Source organism: Oryctolagus cuniculus, chromosome 1 (assembly GCF_964237555.1).
Source record: "Oryctolagus cuniculus chromosome 1, mOryCun1.1, whole genome shotgun sequence".
Classification (NCBI taxonomy): domain Eukaryota; kingdom Metazoa; phylum Chordata; class Mammalia; order Lagomorpha; family Leporidae; genus Oryctolagus; species Oryctolagus cuniculus.
Window position 1 is genome coordinate 164,343,584 of NC_091432.1, and position 21,948 is coordinate 164,365,531.

Genomic DNA, 21,948 nt, shown 5'->3' on the forward strand with positions numbered 1-21,948 from the left:
CTGTTTGGGTGTATGTCGGTTTGTTTGCTTCTCCCAAGACAATCAGATTACTGGCCTGCACGCGTTCCTTAGCAGAACCACGTGACATCTTTCTGCTGAGATCGCCTCTGTTTGGAACCTGGCCTCTCTGTCCGTATGGGGCTGTGGAGCCCTGCCTGTCTGTCTCTGTTATTTACCGCTCGGCTCCACGTCTCTCCCGCTCCGTCATCACACGTTCTGAGGTGACCCGATTCATCTTGGCGGCCCTGTTGTATGACTCAACACTGGTCACCCGAGGTCCCAGATGTGAATCAGGGACAGTGTCCCCGGTCCTGGGCCTCGCTGCTGACACACACTCAGATGCAAAGTGCCTTCAACCCAGTCCTTAGCCCTGCCTCCTCACACGCTGTCTTCATTAAGCCCTTGCACTGTTGGCCTGGCTCAGGACAGCTGCCGGTTGTGTGTGTGTGTGTGTGTGTGTGAAGCCTGCAGTCTGGTTGCTTTCCTGCATTCTTTCTGAGGCGAGGATCTGATCTTGATCTTGATCTCCTGTGATGCATGAACTTCCCGTAGCTTCCCATCGCCTCCTAGCTTCTACTCAGACTTTGCAGCCTAGGAAAGAGTCTTCCACAGAAAGAACCCAGCAGCCCCCCCCCCCCCCCCCCCCCGTATTTCCCTGCTCTTCTACACGAGACACGCATTCCTCCTGATTCCATAGGAGAGTGGGCTTGAGAAAGTTCATGGACAATGGAATGAAAAGGTCAGTTTATTTTGCTGAAAAAAAATGTTTGTGAAATCCATTTACAGCTTTTTATTTTTTTTTTTAATTTACTTATTTATTTGAAAGGTAGAGTTACAGAGAGGGAGAGAGACATCTTCCATCCCCTGGTCCATTCCCCACATGGCTGCAACCGCTAGGGCTGGGCCCAGCTGAAGCCAGGAGCCTAGAACTCCTTCTGGGTCCCCCATGTGGGTAGGCAGGGGCCCGAGCACTCAAGCCATGTTCCGCTGCTCTCCCAGGCACGTTAGCCGGGAGCTGGATGGGAGACGGAGCAGGTAGGGCTCAATCTGGCAGTTGTCTGGGATGCCGACGTTGCATGCATCAGCTTAACCTGCTGCGGGACAGCAGCCATCGGTGCACGGATTTATGAAACTTTATTTATGTATTTGTAAAGCCTAGACCAAGAGTTCTTCCATCTGCTGATTCATTCCCTAGTGACCCATAATAGCTGGGGTTGAGCCAGGCCAAAGCTGGGAGCCAGATCTCAATCCAGGTCTTCCACATGGGTGCCAGGGGCCCAGTCACTGGAGTCATCACTGCTCTCCCCCAGAGCCTGCATTAGCAGGAGAAAGCCACGCGTGGTGGATGGTAATACCCAATTTCCACGAACTTTTTGAACTGCCATTGTATTTCAGATGCAGCATTGCCCTTTTGCCCGTCCACTGCACGGTTAGTGCCTCCTGCCCTAAGACAGCATGGGGAGTCTGCTCTGAGCAGGGGGGTTTGTTTGTAAGTGGCTGGGAATGGACTGTGTATGCTGCAGAGTGCTGTCTTCCCCCGGAGAAAGAAGTGGAGGGGATGCAGGGTCAGCCTGGCAGCTGCTCCCCTGGGAGCACCCGCATGTGCACGTGCACAGGTGCACACACACACACATACAGGGACACACACGTCGCAGTCTCCAAAGTCCTCCACTGGAGAGGCTTCCCTGGAGGCACAGAGAGCTCAGGTGGTGGTGCATTTTCATTTCCAGCTGAAGGTCATTGAAAGCACTGATGTATGCACACAGAATAGAGTTCTGGGAAGCAGGGCAGACTTCTCTGCTGTCTTGAGAGGTTTGCGACACCCTCCGTGCGCCGACGGCCCCCTACCCCACCCCCTCCACCCCAGCTCTCCAAGGTAAGTTCTATCCCCTTCTGCAAACGAAGGCCTCACTCGGGAGTCGTGTGCTCGGTCGGCCCTAGTGGCTGGTGGCTGCCTGTTCGCCACCACCTCTGGAAGAATGGATGGGACATGCGTGGAGGGAATGGGACCTTGGTGCAGAGGCACTGACATGTTCGCTAAAAGCAGCATTTTAGGAGCAGCTCCATTTTTGGAGCACTGTTTTTCAGAACGAGGCTGCAAACCCTGCCTCATCTTTGCGGTGTGGCAGATGGGTGAGGAGACCGAGGCTTGGAGAGAAGGAAATGAACTCCCCTAGGTTATTCAGCCTGAGGAGAAGGAACCAGGCTGGGATGAGGACCCAGGTCTTCTGACGCTAGTGTTCTTTCTACTCTACCGCAGGTGTAACGCGGAGAAGGTGCCCAGTAATTCTGAGTTGGAAATAGAAGGAAACAGGTCAGGATCTGTCTTGTGTTCCCATGTCTCTAAACGCAGGTATCCCTCGATCCGCGAAACAGCCCGATTCATAGACTCGTCCTTTGGAGGCCCGATAACCCCTAGCTGGAGTGGGCCCCACAGGCTCAGATATTCTTGGACACCTGTCATGGCTTTTGAAGCCGTCTGTGCTATATTTGAAGCTGGCGAAGGTGTCGGGAGCCACCTGGAATCCTGCAGCCCCGGAGATGGGGCCGCCCCTCCCTTCCAGCGTGGGTTCTGGTGTGTGGCCCCTCTGCGTACTCTGCTGCCTTGGCTTAGAAGCTTGGTGCCCAGTGCCTGTGGTGACTTGCTCTCCGGCAGGACCTAAAGTCGCGTGCACGGTCATGCTGGGTCCGCGTCCTCCAGCCGACCGCGGCATGCAGGGGTCAGTTGCCGAGTCGCCTCCTGTTTGTGCACGGGGTTAGGTTTCAGGGTGTGACTGTGGGGCCTCCCGGTTGTGTATGGTCCTACGTGTCCTAAGCCAGTCTGTTGAACTTTTGTGTGCTGTGGCTTCCATGGGGTGGAGAACAGACTGCTTCTAGCCATTGCATGGGAGACATGGATGTAGCTGACGGTTATAACAGGGTCAGGGGGTATTACTGACATCCTGAAAATATTATTTCTTTCCTCCTGCCAGACTGCTTTTCCCTTTTAAGAATATATACACCACTTGGTCATCTGTATTTCGATTTGTTCAGCGGACCCAGTTGTGTTCCCAGCAGTTGAAGAGCTAGCCTAGGGCCAGAGTGACACAGAGCTGAGGCTGCGTCCTGTATTGGAGACTGACTACCGGTCACCACCAGCAGTATTCTGCTTTATGAAAGGGGTTAAATGCAGGGGGTGTTTTGTACCTGCCCAGGTCTGTGTGGAGCGGAAACTGTTGGGCAAGACTGTTGATTTTTGATAGTCCTTACTGCTGCGTGGTAAACAGTGAGTAATCCCTGAAACCAGACACACAGGCTGGAGTGTCTGCTGAGAAGCGTCCAGACTCGCATTCCATAGTTGCCGCTGTGAGGAAGGACTCGAGTCCGGATTTGAACTGGGAGATGGAAAGCACGAACCCTGACTTTACATCTCTGGGCCTTTGCACCCCGGATACCTAGAGAGGAGGCCTGGCGGTCTCGGTGGTGCGATGTGGGCTGAGCTCCGCCCCGCCCTGCCTCCAGCTGGCCACGTGACCATGGAAAGAGGGATTAATAACTTTAAAGGATATTGCAAGCCCCCAGTGTCACGCCTGTGCTTTCTGAGGGGAGATGATAGGACTGTCTGTGGCAAGGACCCAGCTAAATCCATTTTCACTAAGGACACGTTTCAGCTGTCATTGCCAGAGGCGTAGCGAGGAGCTCAGTGTTTTGCTCCCTCGAGGCTCTTTGGAGTCTGGGCCGCCCCCTTACTGTCCCGTATGCTTGCTTTCTCCATAAGCCTCAGCCGGTGCCATGGGGCTGGCAGGCTGTATGATGATGGAGTCTTCCTTTCAGATTCATTTTCGTTTTGAACCCCATCTGTACATGTCCACAAGCACTGAGCATTTTCTGTGTGTCCATCTGTGCATAGTATTGCACATGGAGAACGTGTACGCAATGGGGTGCCTTCACGTTGGCAAGCACCATCCATGCAAATCATGCAAGTACCTGGCATGAATTGGGTGCCCGTTTGGGGTGGGGTCAGGAGGAACTTCCAGACCAGGATCCGAGGAGAGGAGGGTGCCATGAGCAAGGCGTCCATGCCCTGTGGCATGGCTGGGCAGCATTGGGAGTTCAGGAAGGAGAGCTCCCTTTGAGTGTGGCTAAGGGGTCAGGCCCCCAGGGGCATGGGAGGCTGGAGAAGCCGCAGCACAGACCCCGGAGGCCCTCGACCCCGACTTGAAGTTTGGGGTTAGCCTCTTTGGACTGGGGTCTTGAAGGCCGGCTCTCATCACTTGCAGTGACTGTTAGTGTCCGTGTAATGAGGAGACAGACAAGTTCTGCACAAGCAGGTGCTAGGGCCAGCCTGTGATGTCCATCTTGCAGGGGTTGGGGGAGGGCAGGCAGTGCCCCGCAGCCCATGGGGGCTCTGCAGAGGAAAAAAAGCAAGCCCCAGGCACCTGGTCCGAATCTTGTCCAGAGACCGTGGCTTGATGGATCGAAGGCGGCCTCACTCAGGGAGCAGCTGTTAGGGGGCGGGAGGGCACATCATTAAAATAGGTGTGTGACAGTGGGTAGGAAGAGCAGGGATCAATATCCCGATGTGTGATTGGCAAGATATGGGGCAGCCTGGATGGGAGAGGGGAGGAGGTGGAGGACTTGGCTGGGTAACTGTTGGATGTCTGCCCTGAGTGAAGTGCATGGTGGTGCCATCTACAGAGATGCAGAGGACAAACTGGTAGGTGTTGGGGCTCGGCCCCCGCATGCTCGCGTATGGTGACCCAGCCGCACACGTTGCAGCACAGACACGTAAATTCTCTCCTCCACGGCCATTCCCCGCCCTTGATGTTGTAGTGAACTCATTAGTCTTGTGCACCCCTCAGGGCCAGCCAGCGTGCTCTTTCAGACAAAGTGTAACGTTAGCATCCTTGGCACCAGATACTACGCATTTCTTTCAGCAGGGGAGGGAGGCAGTCACAGCGGCTCTCAAACCCAAGCACCTTTGCGTGTGTTGTGTGGCTCAACTTGGGTTTAGAGAGCGGTCCTGTGAAAGGAGTGTGACTGAGTGGATCCATTGCGAGGAGATGCTGGTGACAGGTGCAGTATCCGCCTTGGTTCCTGCTCTTGTCAGAGCCTGTGGAGCCTGCATAGGGTTGACACTGAGCTGGTGGAATGGCCGCCTTGAGAGGTCCTGGCCCTGGGCACCTCCTAGAACAATGCCTTGCGGAGCGTGGTGTTCTGCTGCAGCCCGTTCTCGGAGACCCCAGTTTGGTTAGAGATGCTGGGACGTCCTACTGTAAGGAAAGCTGTTGAACATGCTGTTTCCAACACTGTCCTGACCAACCACGCCCCTTTTCAGAGAACACCTAGTAACCCATGAGGTGGGTATTCTGTGGAGCACACTTTGGGAAAGGCTGAAGTGCGTGTGGTCCCCAGAGAGTAGGCTCAGGGAAATGTGGACGCCAGTGCTTTATTTTGTCCTCGTTACAAATATTGATACTTTCAGTGTTTACTGGAACAGGCTGCCTGGATTCCTGGCGACGTGACACTTACTGATGGGGCCGAGCCAGTTGTACCCACATGCAGCAGGTGCACAGCCCACACATGAACTTCGCCCGTCTGCTCTCTGAGACGCAGAAGGCTTGCCCTAGCTTCCAGCATCAGCCTGGCGTGGAGCCACCATCCCCGGGGTCTCTCCCTGTGATACTGCAGTGACCCACCCCCCCACCCCTGCCCCAAGGGAAGAAAGGAGTCCCAGCTGGGTGGTTTTTTTTTTTTGTAACTAGAGATTTATTTCTATTTGAAAGTTAGAGATCTTCCATCCACCAGTTCACTCTCCAAATGGCTGCAGTGTGAGGGCTGGGCCAGGCCAGGAGCTTCATACAGGTCTCCCAGGAGGGTGGCAAGGGCCCAAGCACTTGAGCCCCGTTCCTCTGCTTTTCCCTGACCCCTAGCAGGGAGCTGGGTTGGAAGTGGAGCAGCCGGAACCTGCACTTGTGCCTATATGGGATGCTGGTATTGCAGGTGGCAGTTTTACCTGTTACGCTACAGTGCGCAGCCCCACAAAATGGACTTTCCTACCCTGCTGATAAACCGTTTTCAGAACTGCCCTAGATCAAACATGGATTGCTCTGGAGATGGCAGTTAGCTGGATATATGAATGGGAAACGTCCTTTCCCGTATGATCACATCTCGTGCATGTTCGTTAAGTTTGCCAAAGCAGCACCACCTCTGGGCTGCTCCACGCCACCCAGGTAAGCCAGCAGTGTTCAAGACTTGGGCACAGATGGAAACTTAAGCGGGCTCGGCTGAATTATGACCAAGCTTAAGCGTATTCACCGTGATGCAAGGGAGGCGCAGAGCAGGCTCTAAGGACAGAATGTTCTGTGGAAGGGAAGCTCAGGCCCTTAATTTTGAAAGGAGGGCATTCTTTTGGCGAAAGCTGATGGATTGGCTGGCCTGGGAAGCAGCACACAGACAGATGGACAGCGAGTTCAGAAAGGTACAGTGAGAAAGCACACAAGATGTTTCTGGGTCCATACTTGTGAAAGTCAGGCGATATGGGGGTAACTGTCCAAAGCCTGTGCTCAGACAGCTCGCCTGGAAGCCACACTCTCAGGGCCTGCTGCGAAGACCCTGGGGTTTGTAGCAATAAACGCATTGAAGCCGTTCTGAGGAAGTGCATGGGACCGTTCCACGGTAGATTCCGGTGGCTGCAATGTCACACACAATTTTGGGGTAATTAACTATATGGGAGAATTAAAAGGTGCCAATTAGGGAAACAGTGTTTAGGGTGATATAAACAGGTGGATATAGGATCTGTAGACATTTCTCCGGGAAAAATTAGATTTTTGACAGATAGCATATTTTCAGTGAAAGTAGCCCAGTAAGTGTGTGTTGCAAGCTGTTTTTATTTATGAGTGATTTTAAATTACATTCGATTATAAATCTTCATTCTGTTGAACAAGAGAACATTGTTATTGATGTCTAGTAATGCTTGGGTGTAGGTCCTCTGCATTTTCTATCCCTCTCTGAAAACCTGGCTGAGGCTGTACTGTACTTAAACTTCCTTATCCTGTTGGTTTTCACATTTAATGTCCTAAGTTCCGTTTTTGTCTTTCTTTATCCGCATGTAGTTTCAGACCCTGGCTTTGCATCACCTGTCCTATCCCGAGTTGTGAAGCCTTTTCAGTCAGCTTGTGGTGCACACCGTTCAAGGGTCACGTTTGAGGCTGGAGCACCAGATGGAAGCATGTCACGGAGCGCGGTTGTGTTTAGGACTCTGGGGAAGCCCTGGGTGCTTTCCGTGTTTTCTTACTGTGGAAACTCAGGGCCGTGGCTGCAGCCCTTCATGACAGCTGGCCGTCCCTCTGTGCTGGGCCAGTGCTGCTCTCCTGCTTCCAGGGGCTAGGAGATCACATATCCGAGCTGGATGTGAGCGTGGAGTGCAGGTGCCGGTGATAACTCTCCCAGGATTGCCTCAAGGTTCTGGGGGCCTGTGGGTAAAGGGGCCTGCTACTATGGGCACACCCATTTCTCTGTAGTATGTTGAACTGCACAGGAACCTGACCTTGAAAAGGCAGAGTTTGCTTTCCCCTGCTGCCTTGGGACCCTGTTTGGGCTGTTTCCTTCCAAATGATTACCTCTGGCTCCATGAGGGTCTTAAGAACTTCACTGTAAAATCCTTCCAACCTCAAGTAATGCATCGTTTTCTCACAGAGGCAAAATAGTTAGTTTACCTTCGTTAATGAACAAAGCACCTTTACTTATCATTTTTTTTTTAGAAATATATATTAGGAATTCTTGTCAACAGATCAGCTTGGGAAAGTGAAAAGAAAAAGAAAAAAACCTTACACAGTATCAATCTTCTTGATTTAGAGTTATGTGAAAAGCAGAAAGCTACAGAAAGATAATTTCCCTCTGGGTCACTCCTCAGATGCCCACAAGAGTTGAGGGCCTGGGCCAGAAAACCAAGAGCCTAAAATTCATAGGAGTGGCCGGAACCCTAACACTTGGGCCATCCTCTAGCAGAGCTGGGACTCAGTACCAGCCAGTGCGATGTAGAATGCAGCAGCTTAACCCACTGTGCCACAGCACCTGCCCCTTATGCCCAGTTTTAAAGGGGTGTTGCTTAGCTGATATTATGGCCTGCATCATGCCCCCAACTATACCTACAATGTAATAAAACATAATGTTATTTAAAATGTATACTGCATGCAGTCACCATTGTAGAGCCAAAGGAAGATGGTATGTGGAGCTGATAGGAAAAAAGTTGGTTCCCAATGGATGGAATCCCCTTCGTGTGTGTATGTATGTGAGTCAGGCATGCAAGGTTTACAAGCAGCATTTGAAATCTTGATACCCAGGACTTTGCTACCACACAGGCTGTGCCATCATGGCCATGCCACAGAGAGGTAAGGTGCTTACCCACCTGCACCTGGGGACTCCAAGTCCAGTGTGTGCCTTTAACTTTCTGCGGTCGGTTCCACACCTTCCCGGCCCTGTGTCTTATCAGAGGCATGCTTCTTAGTTTGAGATCATTGCACAGGTGGCCTGCAACCTTGGAGGGTGGGGTAACATTTTGGGCATGGGAAATGGTGCACTTTGAAGTAGTGCTTTATACTGAGCACTGGGAGTGTGTACAGTGACATCATGGAAAGTACCATGGAGTAGGATAAGCCTTTCAACAGAAGCAGATCACCTTTTACAAACATTTGTACAATTACTCCATTGTTCTGCACTTGAAAAAAGAATCCAAAAAGGTATATTTAAAAAGCTGCTTCTCAGCTCAGGTTTGAGAAAGAAATACCAGACATTCCAAACTCTAGCAGGCTTCTTCACTTCTGTTCTGTTTCACGCCTGTAATAAAATCCAAGTTCCTACTGCAGTACCATAGCAAACTGTCCACAGTGCTTGCTTGCTGTAGGGTAATGCCAACACCTCCATCCTCAGCTGGCCAGTGCTCAGACAGAGGGGAAGGCATGTGACTGCAGGCTGCTTATGTGTGGGGAAGACAGACAAGGAAGTTCTAAGCAGTGACACACTCGCAGTAAGTGTAAGTGATATTTAAGAGATTTCCCTGCTTTCATGGAGAATGGATTCTTGATTCTGGATGGATCCTAAAGTATTTGAAGAGCGAGCGAGCATCAAGAATCCTGGAGACCTGTAATGGGATTGGCCACGGTACTTGGGTACGCTTCGGAGAGAGGCTAGTCAGTCGCACAGAGTGGGCTAGCAGAGAGCGAGTACATAACCCTGCAGACTTGGAAACACAGACTGTGGTGGGCTAGTGACGATGGAGGCAGGGTAGTCCCAATAAGGCCTTTGTAGATGGCCTTCAGGTCCTCCTGTTGTCCACGTCCTCTCTTGGTGGAAGGGGCGGGGAGGACTATGGCACGCAGTGAGGCTTTACCCTGGAAACGAAACCCTTGTGTTCATTTCACAGCATTGGCCCCGGGGTCAGAACATGTAGTGCACTCGTTTATGAGCACAAACAACTACAGGGTCTAGGATGTCTAAGGCCTGACTGAGGACAGAGACGGGGCTGGTTTAGGTGTAGGTCTTTTGCCCCTCTGAGAAAGAGCTGGATGGCGAAGACCACTTCTTTCTTACTGCAGCAGTAGCAACAGTTGAAACGAGGAGTATGGCTGTGACAGGTGCACAAAGCAAGAAGGTGCTTTGTGATCTGTCAATAGAAAAATGACACCATCTGTTGGCAGTGTAGCGAATGACAGGGTGAAAATGTCATGGGGGGTGGTCAGGGGTTACCTACGTGATGACAGAGAGGGACGACTCCTGGGTTGATACTAGGTCATAAAGTGCTACATATAAAAAGAGAACCATTGTTATCCATAATGTCGTCTTTCCTGCCTTCCAAACAGGTAAAATGGTGGATTACACATCAGTCTCAGAATTGTAGAAAAAGCAGAGTGGCAATCAGGACCCCGGGGTGAAGGAGACCATAAATACAATAGTCTCTGTCACAGGCTCCTCCATAGTGCAACTGAGGGAAGTACAAATGCATTTCTCCACTCAGGGAGGGGGTGGAGGTGGTGGGGAGGGAACACCTTGGTTCTTGCCACAGTCATCTAAAAATCCAATTCCCTAGTAAACTGCAGCCGCTGCCATCGTCCTTGTAAACCTTTTGTGTTCAGTCCCGATTTTAGTATTCATGAGGCCCCTATATGCATTAAAAAATAAAACAAAACAGTGACCCAGTACCGCAGAAAAACGCACCCCTCCCTTTGACAGAGGATTTTCGGTTAATTTATGCAGGCCCCTTTGCACTTCAGCATTTTCCCCACTGGTTGCTAGGCAACCGTTTGAGTTACTGCGCATGCCTTTTTTATGATAACTGTCATTATGATTATTTTTTAATTACACAACTGGGACTGTGGATTAAAACAGCATATTGTCACTCGCGCTCTGCCGCTGCTTTCTCGCGTTCGCACACACACTCTCCTGGAATCACCATCTGAAATTTACAGGGCAGAGATTTATGATCCTTTTGTGATGTTTTCTGGCTTCACAAAAGGAAGCGGAGAGGGGAGAAAGATTTTTGTGAATGGCGACGAAAGCGCACCTCGCAAGCTGTTCTTGATCTGGGTGGGCCAAGTCAGACATTAGGCTCTTGGACCTGAATGATGCCTATCGTTTTTTTTCCCTGCAGCCAGTCGCACGTCCAGTGACTGACAGTGATGTGAAAACCTTGCACGGCTTGGCTGCGTGTTTTTCCAAATGATAAAGTGTGCAGTGCTGGTTGGTTCCCCCCACCCCATCCTCCCACGACCCCGGGGAGGGCTCAGCACGCGTCTTAGGAGCAGGAGGCAGCCACACTTGCTGAGCTTCGTCTTGCCCAGTTAGGCAGCGAGGAGGAGCTCCCCGGGCAAACAATGATAACGACACGGGTGGCACACGGGGGAAGGGAGTCAGTCCCCAGGTGCACACGCAGCCTTTTCCTCCACGTTTCCACAGGGGGTTCTTACACAGTATCTCACGCTGGGTTCTAAACATAAAGTGAATATGGAGATGTTTTTCTTTACCAAAAAAAAAAAAAAAAATGGAAGTTTGGCTCCAATAGATTATTCTAAATATTTCTGTCCAGTTGAGGAGTTGGATTTGCTCTGGAAGAACACCCCATGGTGCACTTCCCCCATGGAGTATGTGTGGGATGAAAGTGGGACTGCATTTGTGTCGTGGTTTTGAGGCTGGTCCAAGGGGCGTGAAGCTCCAGGGAGGCCGCGAGGTGCTCCTTGCCTTGACCTAGGACGCAGTGCGCGTTGTTGACGTTTTGTGGTGTGCAGCGACTCTGTCCTCAGTGGCGCCTGACCTGCCTTGTCTCTGTCTGTTTCACCCATCCTACAGTTCAGGGCGGCAGCTCAGCGAAGTCTTCATTCAGTTACCTTCCAGGAAAGAATTACCAGAATACTATGAACTGATTAGGAAGCCAGTGGATTTCAAAAAAATAAAGGTAGGCATTGTGCTGACCCACGTTACTGTGTAAGTAAATCGAGGAGCCAGGGTGAGAACTGTACCTCGGGCGCCCACTCAGGGCACGCCTTGCCACCAGGAGGCGCCGGCCTAGTGCCTTTCCCTGCAAGGACCCTCCGATTTCACTGAGACTACTCAGTTCCCATCGTGGGGTCTCTGGGCAGGTGCCCCCGGGGTTGAGTGTTCTCACCCTCCTGGCAGGGCCCTAAGAGCTCTGGAGCCCAAGGGAAAATCAGGCTTTGTGCAGCCACCGCTGACTGTTGGATCCACCGTTTCCTTCAGGAGAGAATCCGCAACCACAAGTACCGGAGCCTGGGCGACCTGGAGAAGGATGTCATGCTCCTCTGCCACAACGCTCAGACGTTCAACCTGGAGGGCTCTCAGGTCAGCAACAGCTCGCGCTGGGCCTGGGGTTCGTTCGTGGCGTCTACAAGTAACATGCTAGTGTCTGTGAGACCTGGGTATGTCTGAATTATCTTTGTGCCACGGCCGTGCCAGCTCCTACTCACACTTCCCTTCAAGGCGTGGCCCCTGACCAAGGGAGGAATTCAAGTCAGTCATGTAGCGTGAGACTGAGAGGCTGGTAGTACTGCTTCTGCTTTTTCTGAAGCTGGGTATTGGATTGTATTCTCCTGACTGTAAACTACTGATTGAATAAAAACAGAAAAGTTCATAGCTGCCTCTAATTGCTCTGTAAAAAGGCCTTTTCCTCAGCTGAATTGTGATGCTTTACTTCCTCCCTCCATCGTCAGCAAATCTCCGAGTACAAATTAACAAAGGGGCAGACACTTTGACTTCAAGGATACCTCAGTTACCTGTTCCTCTTTTTGGCCTAACGCTCTCATATTCATGGAGATGAAGGAGCAAGACAGCAGGTCACCATGTCTGCCAGTCAACATGCTGTCAGATGGCCATTAAATCCGTTAAGCCTCTTTCCTCCCTATCAGTTCCAGGCGTCGCATTAGTGAGCCTAGGAATGCTCAGGACGTGCCTTGACCAGACTGTGCGCTTACAGGTTAACAGTAGAGCTGCCTGAGCCCAAAACCATAGAGTTCAAGAAGTAGGGAGCGAGGAGGAGACGCAACCCAGAAAGGCTTGTGAGTGACAACGGACTTTAGTGCCTGGATAGATTTGGATTCTTTTTGTCAGTGTTGCACTAGGAATTATGAAATTCACTCAGTCTCTGTCCCACACCTGAAGTGGACTGATAGTTTCTTGGCTGGTTTCCCTCTGGATACCGGTGTGGCTTATTCCAGCCCATGCTGTATACCGTGGGCGTGTCCCGGCCCCCGAGCACTCTGGAGTGCTTCCTAAGGTCTCCTTAGACTGGGCCCATCACCACCTGCTTCCCCAGAAGCACGGAACTTAGAAACAGGGTGAGTCTGTGTGTCTTTCACATCTGCACCAGATGGTACCATCTCTGACGCAGTCCCTGACACCTCCCTGTTTTCTCCTTTCCTCTCTCATGTCTCAGCCCTGATGGAACCCTCCTTCCCTTTAAGATTCAACCTGAGTCCAGTATCCCTGGTCCTTTGTCTTCCTCATGCTTAGCCCCAAATCAATCATATAGGCAGCAGATAGAAGGATCCCCATTGCTTTTTTGAGTGTGTGGTTATCATTACCCAAAAGGAGTATATTCCTTGGATAAAGGACTTCAAAAAGCACTTTTTAACATTGCGGTAAAAAGACGCAGCATAAACTTTGTTGCCTGACCCATCTTATGCACAGATGGCTAGAACTTGTCCACCTTGCAAAACTCAAAGTCTGCCTGGGAAAACTCTCCCCACCCTGCCCCTGGCTACCATGTTTCTATAAATGGGACTTCACGTTCTACAGAACTTTGTCTTTTTAGTGGGGGGCTTGTCATTTCAGTTAGTGGAATGCCCTCAAGTTCCATCTTTTTGATCTATCGGAAGGATTGCTGTGTTGCTCTTAGTTTTGAGGAAACAAACCCATTTTTGAACTTCCTGTCTCTTCACCTACATAGGCTATGCTCAGGTATGTACATACCCCAAGGATTGACAAATGAGTACTGCCTAGTACCCATCAACTCAGTAACAGAGAGCAGCTCTCATTTTGCTAAAGTATTTATATCTTAAAGAAGATTGCTTTACATAGTACGACTACAATATTTGATGGAATGTCGCTCCCCCATTCGTGGAGGAACGACACAGGACCCTGCGCTGTTCTTTTGTCTGCTTGGCCCTTCCCGGGTTGGCTGCCGACCCCTCCACGGAGGTGGAGGGGTCGGCACCCCCTGCCACTTTCCCCGCTTCCGCGGAGGAGCTGCACACACCACCGGCCAGCTCTCTCGGGGGCTGCTCAGATGTTCCTTCAGATGTTCCTGGTGCACGTTGTCTCTCTCCTCCTTTATAGTCCTCTTCCACCAATCCCAACTCTGCTACCCAGACGCTGAGCACACTGCTCTCCTCCAATCAGGAGCAGGATCAGCTCCTGCAGCTTATCAGTCAAATTGGTGAGAGGCAGCTGTGTAGAAGTTTACTCCTCCCCAGCGCCATATTGTGGGAGAGCAGATGCATAGAATAAGTCTTAATTCCAGTAACTTAGTCTAGTCTCAGTTGCTCCCCACAATGGAACAACTGTGGTTTGTTTTGTTTTTGAGAAGCACAGCAAATTCCCTGGCCAGGCCAGAAATGCAGTCCAGGTCCATTACCTGAGTGGCAGGAAACCCAATTACTTGAGCCTTCCCCCGCCACCTCCCAAGGTCTGCACTGGTGGGAAGCTGGAGTGAGGGGTAGGGAATGAACCTGGGTACTATGATGCAAGACAAAGGGGTTTCCACAGCTGGGCTAAAACCCTCCAGATTTGTGACTTTTGTTAAATACTATTTTTGTGGATGAAGATAACATTTTATCTAGCCTGTATGCCCCAGCAGCCACTGGACTTGGTGCCATCATGAATTTGGTGCCTTGCTCTTGGATTTTCATGGAGGTATAAAAGCTAAAAATCACATACCATCAAACTGTGCATTGGGTCCTGGAAGCACACAGTGCCAGGTGAGTCTTGGGCCCTCAGCTTTTAACAGATGCCCCTTTGACCTTTTAGATCTACGAAGACTCCATCGTCTTACAGTCAGTGTTCAAGAGTGCTCGGCAGAAAATTGCCAAAGAGGAGGAGAGTGAGGATGAGAGCAATGAAGAGGAGGAGGAGGAAGAGGAGGAGGAGTCCGAGTCTGAAGGTGAGCCTGGCCCTGGGGCTCCTCCACCTGCCGCTGTGCCCCAGGCTGAGGCTCATGGCGAGCGCACTGGCAGTGCATCAACCCAGGAGGGTTGCGTGGTGTGGACTGCCGAGCTGCCTCCCCAAGAGATACAGGCTACCACTGATGAGGACCGTGCTTTGACCATTATCTGCAGACTGCATTATGTCCTCTAGCCCCCAAGAAACTGTTTTGCATCACTTTGGAGTTTTTAAAACTTGCATATTTAGAATATTTGGTGTCCCCGTAAACTTGACACCCTAGGGAAGTTCTGCCATTTTCTCACCCACATTCAAGCCGTGTGGATAACCTTAGATTTTGAAAGACTGCTTTGGAAGTCTGAAATTCCTGTCTAATCATGTTTTTGCCCCAAACCTCCTAAGACATTCCATTCATTGCAGTCTGATTGTAAAATAGTACAGACATGCTTTTGAAAAAAATATCAGATTTCTAATTGTATACTCATGACTTTTTTTCATTTAAAAGCATTGTCTAAAGTATCTCTATTACCAAATATATATTTAACACTTTGACAAGGTGCCTTCCATTGCCTTTCCACACAAAAATGTTTATCGCAGTTTGGAATGCCGTTTTGCAACCTAACTTTGCGGCCGCTTATGACCCTTTCCCCTAATTGGGTATATGAACTCATAGGAGACTACTTCTATAGAATACAAAGAAAAATAGGATGCAAAGAACCCTTTTAAAACCCCTGTGTAGTTTTTCCATGAACCGATTGGAAACTTCTGGGATTGGACATGAATATCATATGAATGTATATGAGATATCCATCGTGAAACCTGTCTTTAGGACTCACCTGCTGGCCCGCAGCCACCGACTCCCAGACAAGCCTGATCGTCTCACCTCCTGATTCGGGCTGCATTCCCTTAGCTTCATTACCAGCCGTCTGCCTTTCCATGGGTCACATGGATTTCCAGTACTTCCATCTCAGAAAGGGCGCCACCTGCGTAGACAGACATCTTAGCAAAGCCCAGTAGGACCGGCTGCTGGCATCAGTTTCTTTATTCGAGGCCCTGCATCTTTCTGCATCCCCACTAGCAGGAAGGCCTCCTTTCATCTCTAAGTTACTGCACCCACAGCAGAACTCTCTGTGCCTGCCCTACAGTTTAAGCTGCAGCCATGCCTGAGCTAGGAGGACTGGCTTGGGACTACAATTTGCCCTGGTTCAGATGCGGGGAAAGCATTCACACCATCCCTGCTCTTGTTTGCTTACATTTCCTCGGAAGGCTGCACTTTGGCATAAGTTCTGTAAGTCGCTTGACAAAAGGAGTCTGAAAATGTTCATCTCGAAGATTCCTTCTGGGGGCTGGAGCTGTGGTGAAGCAGGTTGAGCCACCACCTGCTATGCGGGCGTCCCATAAGGGTGCCGCTTTGAGTCCTGACAGCTCCCTGGTAATGCATCTTTGCGAGCAGGGGAAGATGGCCCAAGTCCTTGGGTCCCAGCACCCATGTGGGAGACCTGGAGGAAGCTCCTGGTAACAGGATCTTTCTCTCTCCGTTTCAAACAAATTAAATACTTAGATTCCTTCTGGATGTAGGATTCCAATTTCTACAATGGTACTTACCAGGGTTCATTGAAAAGTACACATTAAAAGCATGCATTTATTGCATTGCATTTTCAAAAAATTTGCACTAGAATAAAGTCATGCTTTCAATTCTATTTTCTAAAAACTTGTTGAAGTCCTCTGTTTCTTGGCCCTTCGCTGCCAACAAACATGATTTCCTAACAAAGCCTTTTGGAATGGGAGACCCGCATAGACTTCATCATCAAATCTTATTCCAGAACAAGGCCATTTTGTTGATTCCTTGAGATAACTCCTGCACGTGTTGTTATTTCTGTCCCCAGTCTAGCTCTGTGAGAACACAACTGGGTACAGTCTTCCTGAAGGCTACTGTAGCAGAGCACTGTTGGAAATGGGCCAAGGGCTGCGTTCACCACACCACCTCCAGCTACTGACGAGAGCTTTACAGCAGTTTGTTCATAGAGGCAAAAACCAGCTGGCCACTCCAGCCCGAGGGGACCGGTTGAGTACATGATAGCATGTCATACAAGGGGGTCTTTTCAGGTGGTACAAACATTGAGGAAGGTAGGCATGAGCTGATGGGTACACTCATCCCACATATGTGAAATATAACCAGCTACAAAGATCCTATTGGGATAAGTACATAAGTAATTCAGGTATAGGAGAGGTCTTCAGAAAGTGTGCAGAAAAATGCATGCATTTCACAGATTTTTATCCTTTAATGCCTTGTTCCATGAACTGGCTGAAGCACCTTTGTCACACATTCCCCACCGCCCTAGAAATAATAGGCTGAGGGAGAGGAGTGTTTACTCTCTTACTTCCTGTGGTAAAAGTATTATTCAACTATTGGTATTTTCCTTCTGCTTCCATCTGCTAGAGTGATCTGCACGCATCCTCTGCAGCCTTCCCCCCATTAAATGCATCCTGAACACTTCCCTGAAATAGGAAAGGCGCTTCCCATTCCCGCCGTCTGCCTGCAGGAGCCCGGAAAGAAGGACCCTGCCTGGGAGGCCACCTTCCCTCGCGTGGCCTGTGTACTGTGACAGCGTTCATCTGCCAAAGAGAGGCGTGCGTGTGTGGGGCCACCGACTGGACAGGACGGCAGGAGCTGGGAAGTTCCTAGGCACCCTGACCATGTGGCCAGTCATCGGTGGCTGCTCGCCTCGTCACTGGTTCGTGAAAAGCATTGCTGCGTGTCTCCTCACTGATGGCTCTTTCGTTTGTTCTTGCATAGCGAAATCGGTTAAGGTGAAAATCAAGCTCAATAAAAAAGATGAGAAAAGCCGAGACAAAGGAAAAGGGAAGAAAAGGCCAAATCGAGGAAAAGCCAAGCCTGTCGTGAGCGACTTTGACAGCGACGAGGAGCAGGATGAGAACGTGAGTGCAGTGCTGGCATCTTGCTCCCTCTCACCTGTGGGTGACAAAGTCGATGGGCGAGATGCCATCCCTGAAGGACGGGAACACAGCGGCAGGACTTCGACCACAGATCTGGGGGCTCTGTGCATTGCTTCAGTAGTCTGCAGAAAATAAAGGGGAGAAGAGAACTCGATTTTGTAGTTTTTCATCTTAGAAATTGAGTTTTCTCCATGGCCGATTCATATTTTGTATATCACGCCTGTCGTGCTGCCTTGTATATAGTAGATGGAAGAATGAGAAAAGGTGTTGGGATGTCGGAGTTTTGGACTTGAGTTGCTCAGTAAGGTGCCATATGAAAACCCAAATGACTTTTTAAGCACCTAAGGGTTTTTTTTTTTTTTAATATTTGAAAAACCTCAGGGAGCATTGATTGAGGCCTGGAAATAGGTGCCTTCCTGTATTGGTACATATTTATCCCAGCATCGTGTGCTGCCACTCTCAAAACATGAGAGTGATTTAGCCATTTTGCTGCAGGTCATCTAGCAAGTGACCAGCAGAGCTGAAATCAGACCAAGTCTGCACAGCACAGGACAGTGGCATTTGAACCTGCCCTACCTTCCTTCTACTTTCCCTGCCAATTTTTTTTTTTCTTTCTGGGAACTCATGTCCATGTTAGTATGATGGTAAGTTTCAGAGTCATCATCTTACACCAGCCTTAACCACTGGGCACAGTTGTTTTCAAATGCATTGAAAGCCCTGTGTTTTCCTCATACCACTTACGAGTGGAGCAGACAGGAAATACATGATGTTTTTCCTTCCCATGTATCTTCCAAGGCATAGGGCTAAAAACACAGAGTACTTAGCCACAAACCTGTAAACCCAGACTGAAGGGGAGCACCCACTAGCAAAAGTGGGGGTGCGTGTGGCATTGGGATTTTAATGACAAGCCCTCTTCTTGGCCTTACTGCTGTCAGTGCCTCTTGGGTGTGCTTCTGTCTTCCTGCAGAAAGATGTGGAGCCTCCGCTGTTTCTCAAAGGCCGTTTGTTCTTTCTCTGCCTGCCCATGGCTTATTAAGGTGTCTCCTCTCGTTCCTGGGATTTTATTTCATTTCCTCTTGTTTTTCCTTCTAGGAACAGTCGGAAGCAAGCGGGACTGATGATGAATGAACAGTCTGGACCTTTTTTCCTTGGTAAAACTGACTTCCTTCCTTCCCCTCTCTGCCCAGTGAACCTACTTGTCATAGTGGCACTGGGCCCTGTCATCATCCTCATCTATAAACTAGCTTTAGGATAGTGCCAGACAAACATATGATATCATGGTGTAAAAACACACACACACAACATTTGTAACATATTGTGACCAAATGGGCCTCAAAGATTCAAAGATTAAAAACAAACCAATCTTTTGATGGAAAATATGTGGGTGGATAGTATATTTCTATGGGTGGGTCTAATTTGGTAATAGTTTGATTGTGCCTGGTTTTATCACCCGTTCAGATGAGAAGATTTTTGTCTTTTGTAGCACTGATAACCAGGAGAAGCCATTAAAAGCCACTGGTTATTTTATTTTTCATCAGGCAATTTTCCAGGTTTTTATTTGTTCGGTATTTTTTTTTACACTGTGGTACATATAAGCAACTTTAATAGGTGATAAATGTACAGTAGTCACATTTCACCTGCATAGACATTTTTCCATTTTATGCTCTATGATCTGAAAACAATGCTTTTTGAATTGTATAAGATTTATGTCTACTGTAAACATTGCTTAAATTTTTTTTTTGCTCTTGATTTCAAAAAAAGTTTTGTTGAAAACGCTATTGAATATTGCAATCTATATAGTGTACTGGATGGCTTTTTTGGTCAACCTGATCTCCTATGTTACCGATGTGTATCGTCTCCTTCTCCCTAAAGTGTACTTAATCTTTGCTTTCTTTGCACAATGTCTTTGGTTGCAAGTCATAAGCCTGAGGCAAATAAAATTCCAGTAATTTCAAAACCGTGGCGTTGGTGCTTTCCTAGTAACGAGACACCATAGCTCTCCAGTGTTGCCTGTTACTCCTGAGTCCTAAGGGAGTGACCCCCTCATGCTTGAGGGGACTGTTTCCTGAAGGGGGCCAGGGAGGCTCCTTGGAAGGGACGAGAGAGAGAGAATGAGAATTCAGGTGTGTGTGCACCACGAGGGAGGCGCCATGGGCCAGGCCACACAAAGGCACTGCTCAGCCTTTCCTCAGGCATTAAATAGGCCTAGTTCTTTCCCAGGTGCCAGCGTAGTACTGTCTGTCGGTCGCATTGCTTCAGAGCCTTCTGAAGGCACTTCCCGTTCCCATTTTACAAACAGGAATACAGCAGTGGAGACGGTGTGGGCTGAGCACACCAAAGGTGGATTCGGGAGGTAAGCTCGCTCCAGAGCCCTTTCCCACCTCCCCAGCGGTAAGGCCTGGGACAGAACTTTCGGATATGCCTCAGGTCACGTGCCAGGCACTTGCTGGCACAGTAGGCATGTAACATGTAACAAAGGCCTGGCTAAGTCGTCTGGGTCCATGGCTGAGAACGGAACGTTCCTCTGAGGTCCAGCGTTGGCTGAGCCCTGCTGCCCTGGCTCTGCTCTCACAAGCTGCTTCCTAATAGCCAGCCGTGGGAGCCTAAATGCTCCCGAGAGCCTGCCTTGTTGATCACTACTGCAGTGGCTCACCCATCCACTAGGGGCCAGTCGTGAGTACAGGAAGAGCCCAGAGGGCCTCCACAGGCACCTGGCAGGGTTTGCTCACTGCACAATTTTAGCTTCACACCGAGTCCTCCAGGTCCACATCCAACCAGACGTCCTAAGCACTACTTCTCACAGGGAAATTCTGGAACCAACACCAGTCCCGACACTAAGGACAGACTCCAGACTGCCCAGACGCTGCCTGGCCTCTCAACCAAGTCAGTGCCGCAGCTCCAGTCTAAGTCTCTCTCTGGGCCCCCTGTTTGGCACGTGACCATAGCTGCGTCAGCCTGAGCCACACTGTGTGTGTTCACAGCACTAGTGACATGATCTTAAATGAAACTATTTGTAGATCTGACCCTTTCAGTGCATTGCTCTACATACAGACCTCTTCGTTTCCAATAGAAGATACCACATAACCAATATTCCCCGGAACCAGAAATTGCAGTAGGGATGAAGGGTCTCTCACGACCTCCTTTTCGGAGGCTGCTTACTGAACTGTAATTTTTCAGATGAGAGATTGTGCCCATGGCTTTGAACGGGAGTTTGCCACAGACTTGAGCGTCAGTTTCCTCTACAACTGGGAAGATGGAGGGGCATGTCCTATAATTCTAAGCCTTGTAGTTGTGATATGCATTAATGTCATCAAAGGTTTCCATTACGTAAGAAAAAAATGCCTTGTGAATTCATTGTCATCGACAGAAAAGACCAGAGAGGTTCCCAAAACCAGATCTATCTGAGATGGCGCCCAAGGGCCCTTCTAAGCGTGGCTGGTTGCAGAATCAGTGTTTCTCAAACTGTGGTCCCTGGACTAGCAGTAACAGCTGCACACATGGAAACCTTGGAAATGCAGACTGCCTTATCCCAGACCTGCAGCTCCAGCAATACTTACGCATATGGTTGTCAGCACTAAGAATGTTTGCATTGTAAAACACCAGTTTTTGCTAGGTACAAGAGTGAGGCCTCTCTGTCTGTGAACCCAAGAACAGCTATGAGGCAAGACTCATTGTGTGAGTATAAACCTCAAAGAGAACGGACTCCAGGTTTCTCAGGTAAATATATGTGGTTTTCAATGCACTTGTAAAAATTCTAATTAAATTCTTCCTTCAGGATTATCAAATGGACATGTGTCCACCATAACCAGTGAAATAACACAAAATTAATTTAGAACGCACCTCCCACCAGGCAATCGGCTTTAATAGGCTATGTGATTACATCTGCGCCTTTCTGGCCAGAGAATCGCATGCAAACACACATACTTCCAAGTGCCAGTTCCTCAAACGTCACCATAGAACCTATTTATAACATGAAGCCGAATGTGTGAATCACTATGATAAGGGAGAATGCGACCTGGATGGAGCTCTGATAGTTTCTTTGAAGAAAAAGATCAACGTCAGACTTCATTGACATTTGATTGAAAAATATCTCTTACAATGTCAGAATTCCGCAAAGGTCACACTACAGTTTAGGATCGGTGAAAAGAGCCAGGTGAGCAATCGGAGGGCATATTAAAGAATGGGGGGGGGGGTAACTCCCAGTTGATACTTTCTGCTGAAGAGTTGTGTCTTTCAGGAAGTCTCTGTAAGGAACACTAGTTGCCCAGGCAAGCGTCTACATTTGTGCCAGTGAAGACGGTGGAAAGTCATCTGAATGTAACAAGCCCTGTGGGCGGACATGGC

The 21,948-nt window shown here is 49.5% G+C and overlaps 1 protein-coding gene and 1 long non-coding RNA gene across 14 annotated transcripts in view; one reads left to right on the forward strand and one right to left on the reverse strand.

Annotated features, from left to right (window-relative positions):
• Positions 1-19,561, forward strand: part of SMARCA2 (SWI/SNF related BAF chromatin remodeling complex subunit ATPase 2) — a 201,828-nt gene extending 182,267 nt beyond the window's left edge. For 9 of the 12 annotated variants that reach the window (XM_070051411.1, XM_070051401.1, XM_070051409.1 and 6 more), the window contains 6 exons: positions 2,261-2,314; positions 11,323-11,428; positions 11,731-11,832; positions 14,515-14,647; positions 17,444-17,586; positions 18,697-19,561. In XM_070051411.1, the coding sequence (XP_069907512.1) occupies positions 2,261-2,314; positions 11,323-11,428; positions 11,731-11,832; positions 14,515-14,647; positions 17,444-17,586; positions 18,697-18,732 (574 nt within the window). In that variant the 3' untranslated portion in view covers positions 18,733-19,561. The remainder of the gene's footprint in view (positions 1-2,260; positions 2,315-11,322; positions 11,429-11,730; positions 11,833-14,514; positions 14,648-17,443; positions 17,587-18,696) is intronic. The other 3 variants (XM_070051420.1, XM_070051429.1, XM_008255949.4) reach the window with 1 other exon arrangement.
• Positions 15,483-21,948, reverse strand: part of LOC127491140 (uncharacterized) — a 129,901-nt gene continuing 123,435 nt past the window's right edge. For both annotated transcript variants that reach the window (XR_011379759.1, XR_007919678.2), the window contains exons 3-4: positions 17,621-17,726; positions 15,483-15,629 (exon numbers count right to left, since the gene is read on the reverse strand). This is a non-coding gene — a long non-coding RNA (uncharacterized lncRNA). The remainder of the gene's footprint in view (positions 15,630-17,620; positions 17,727-21,948) is intronic.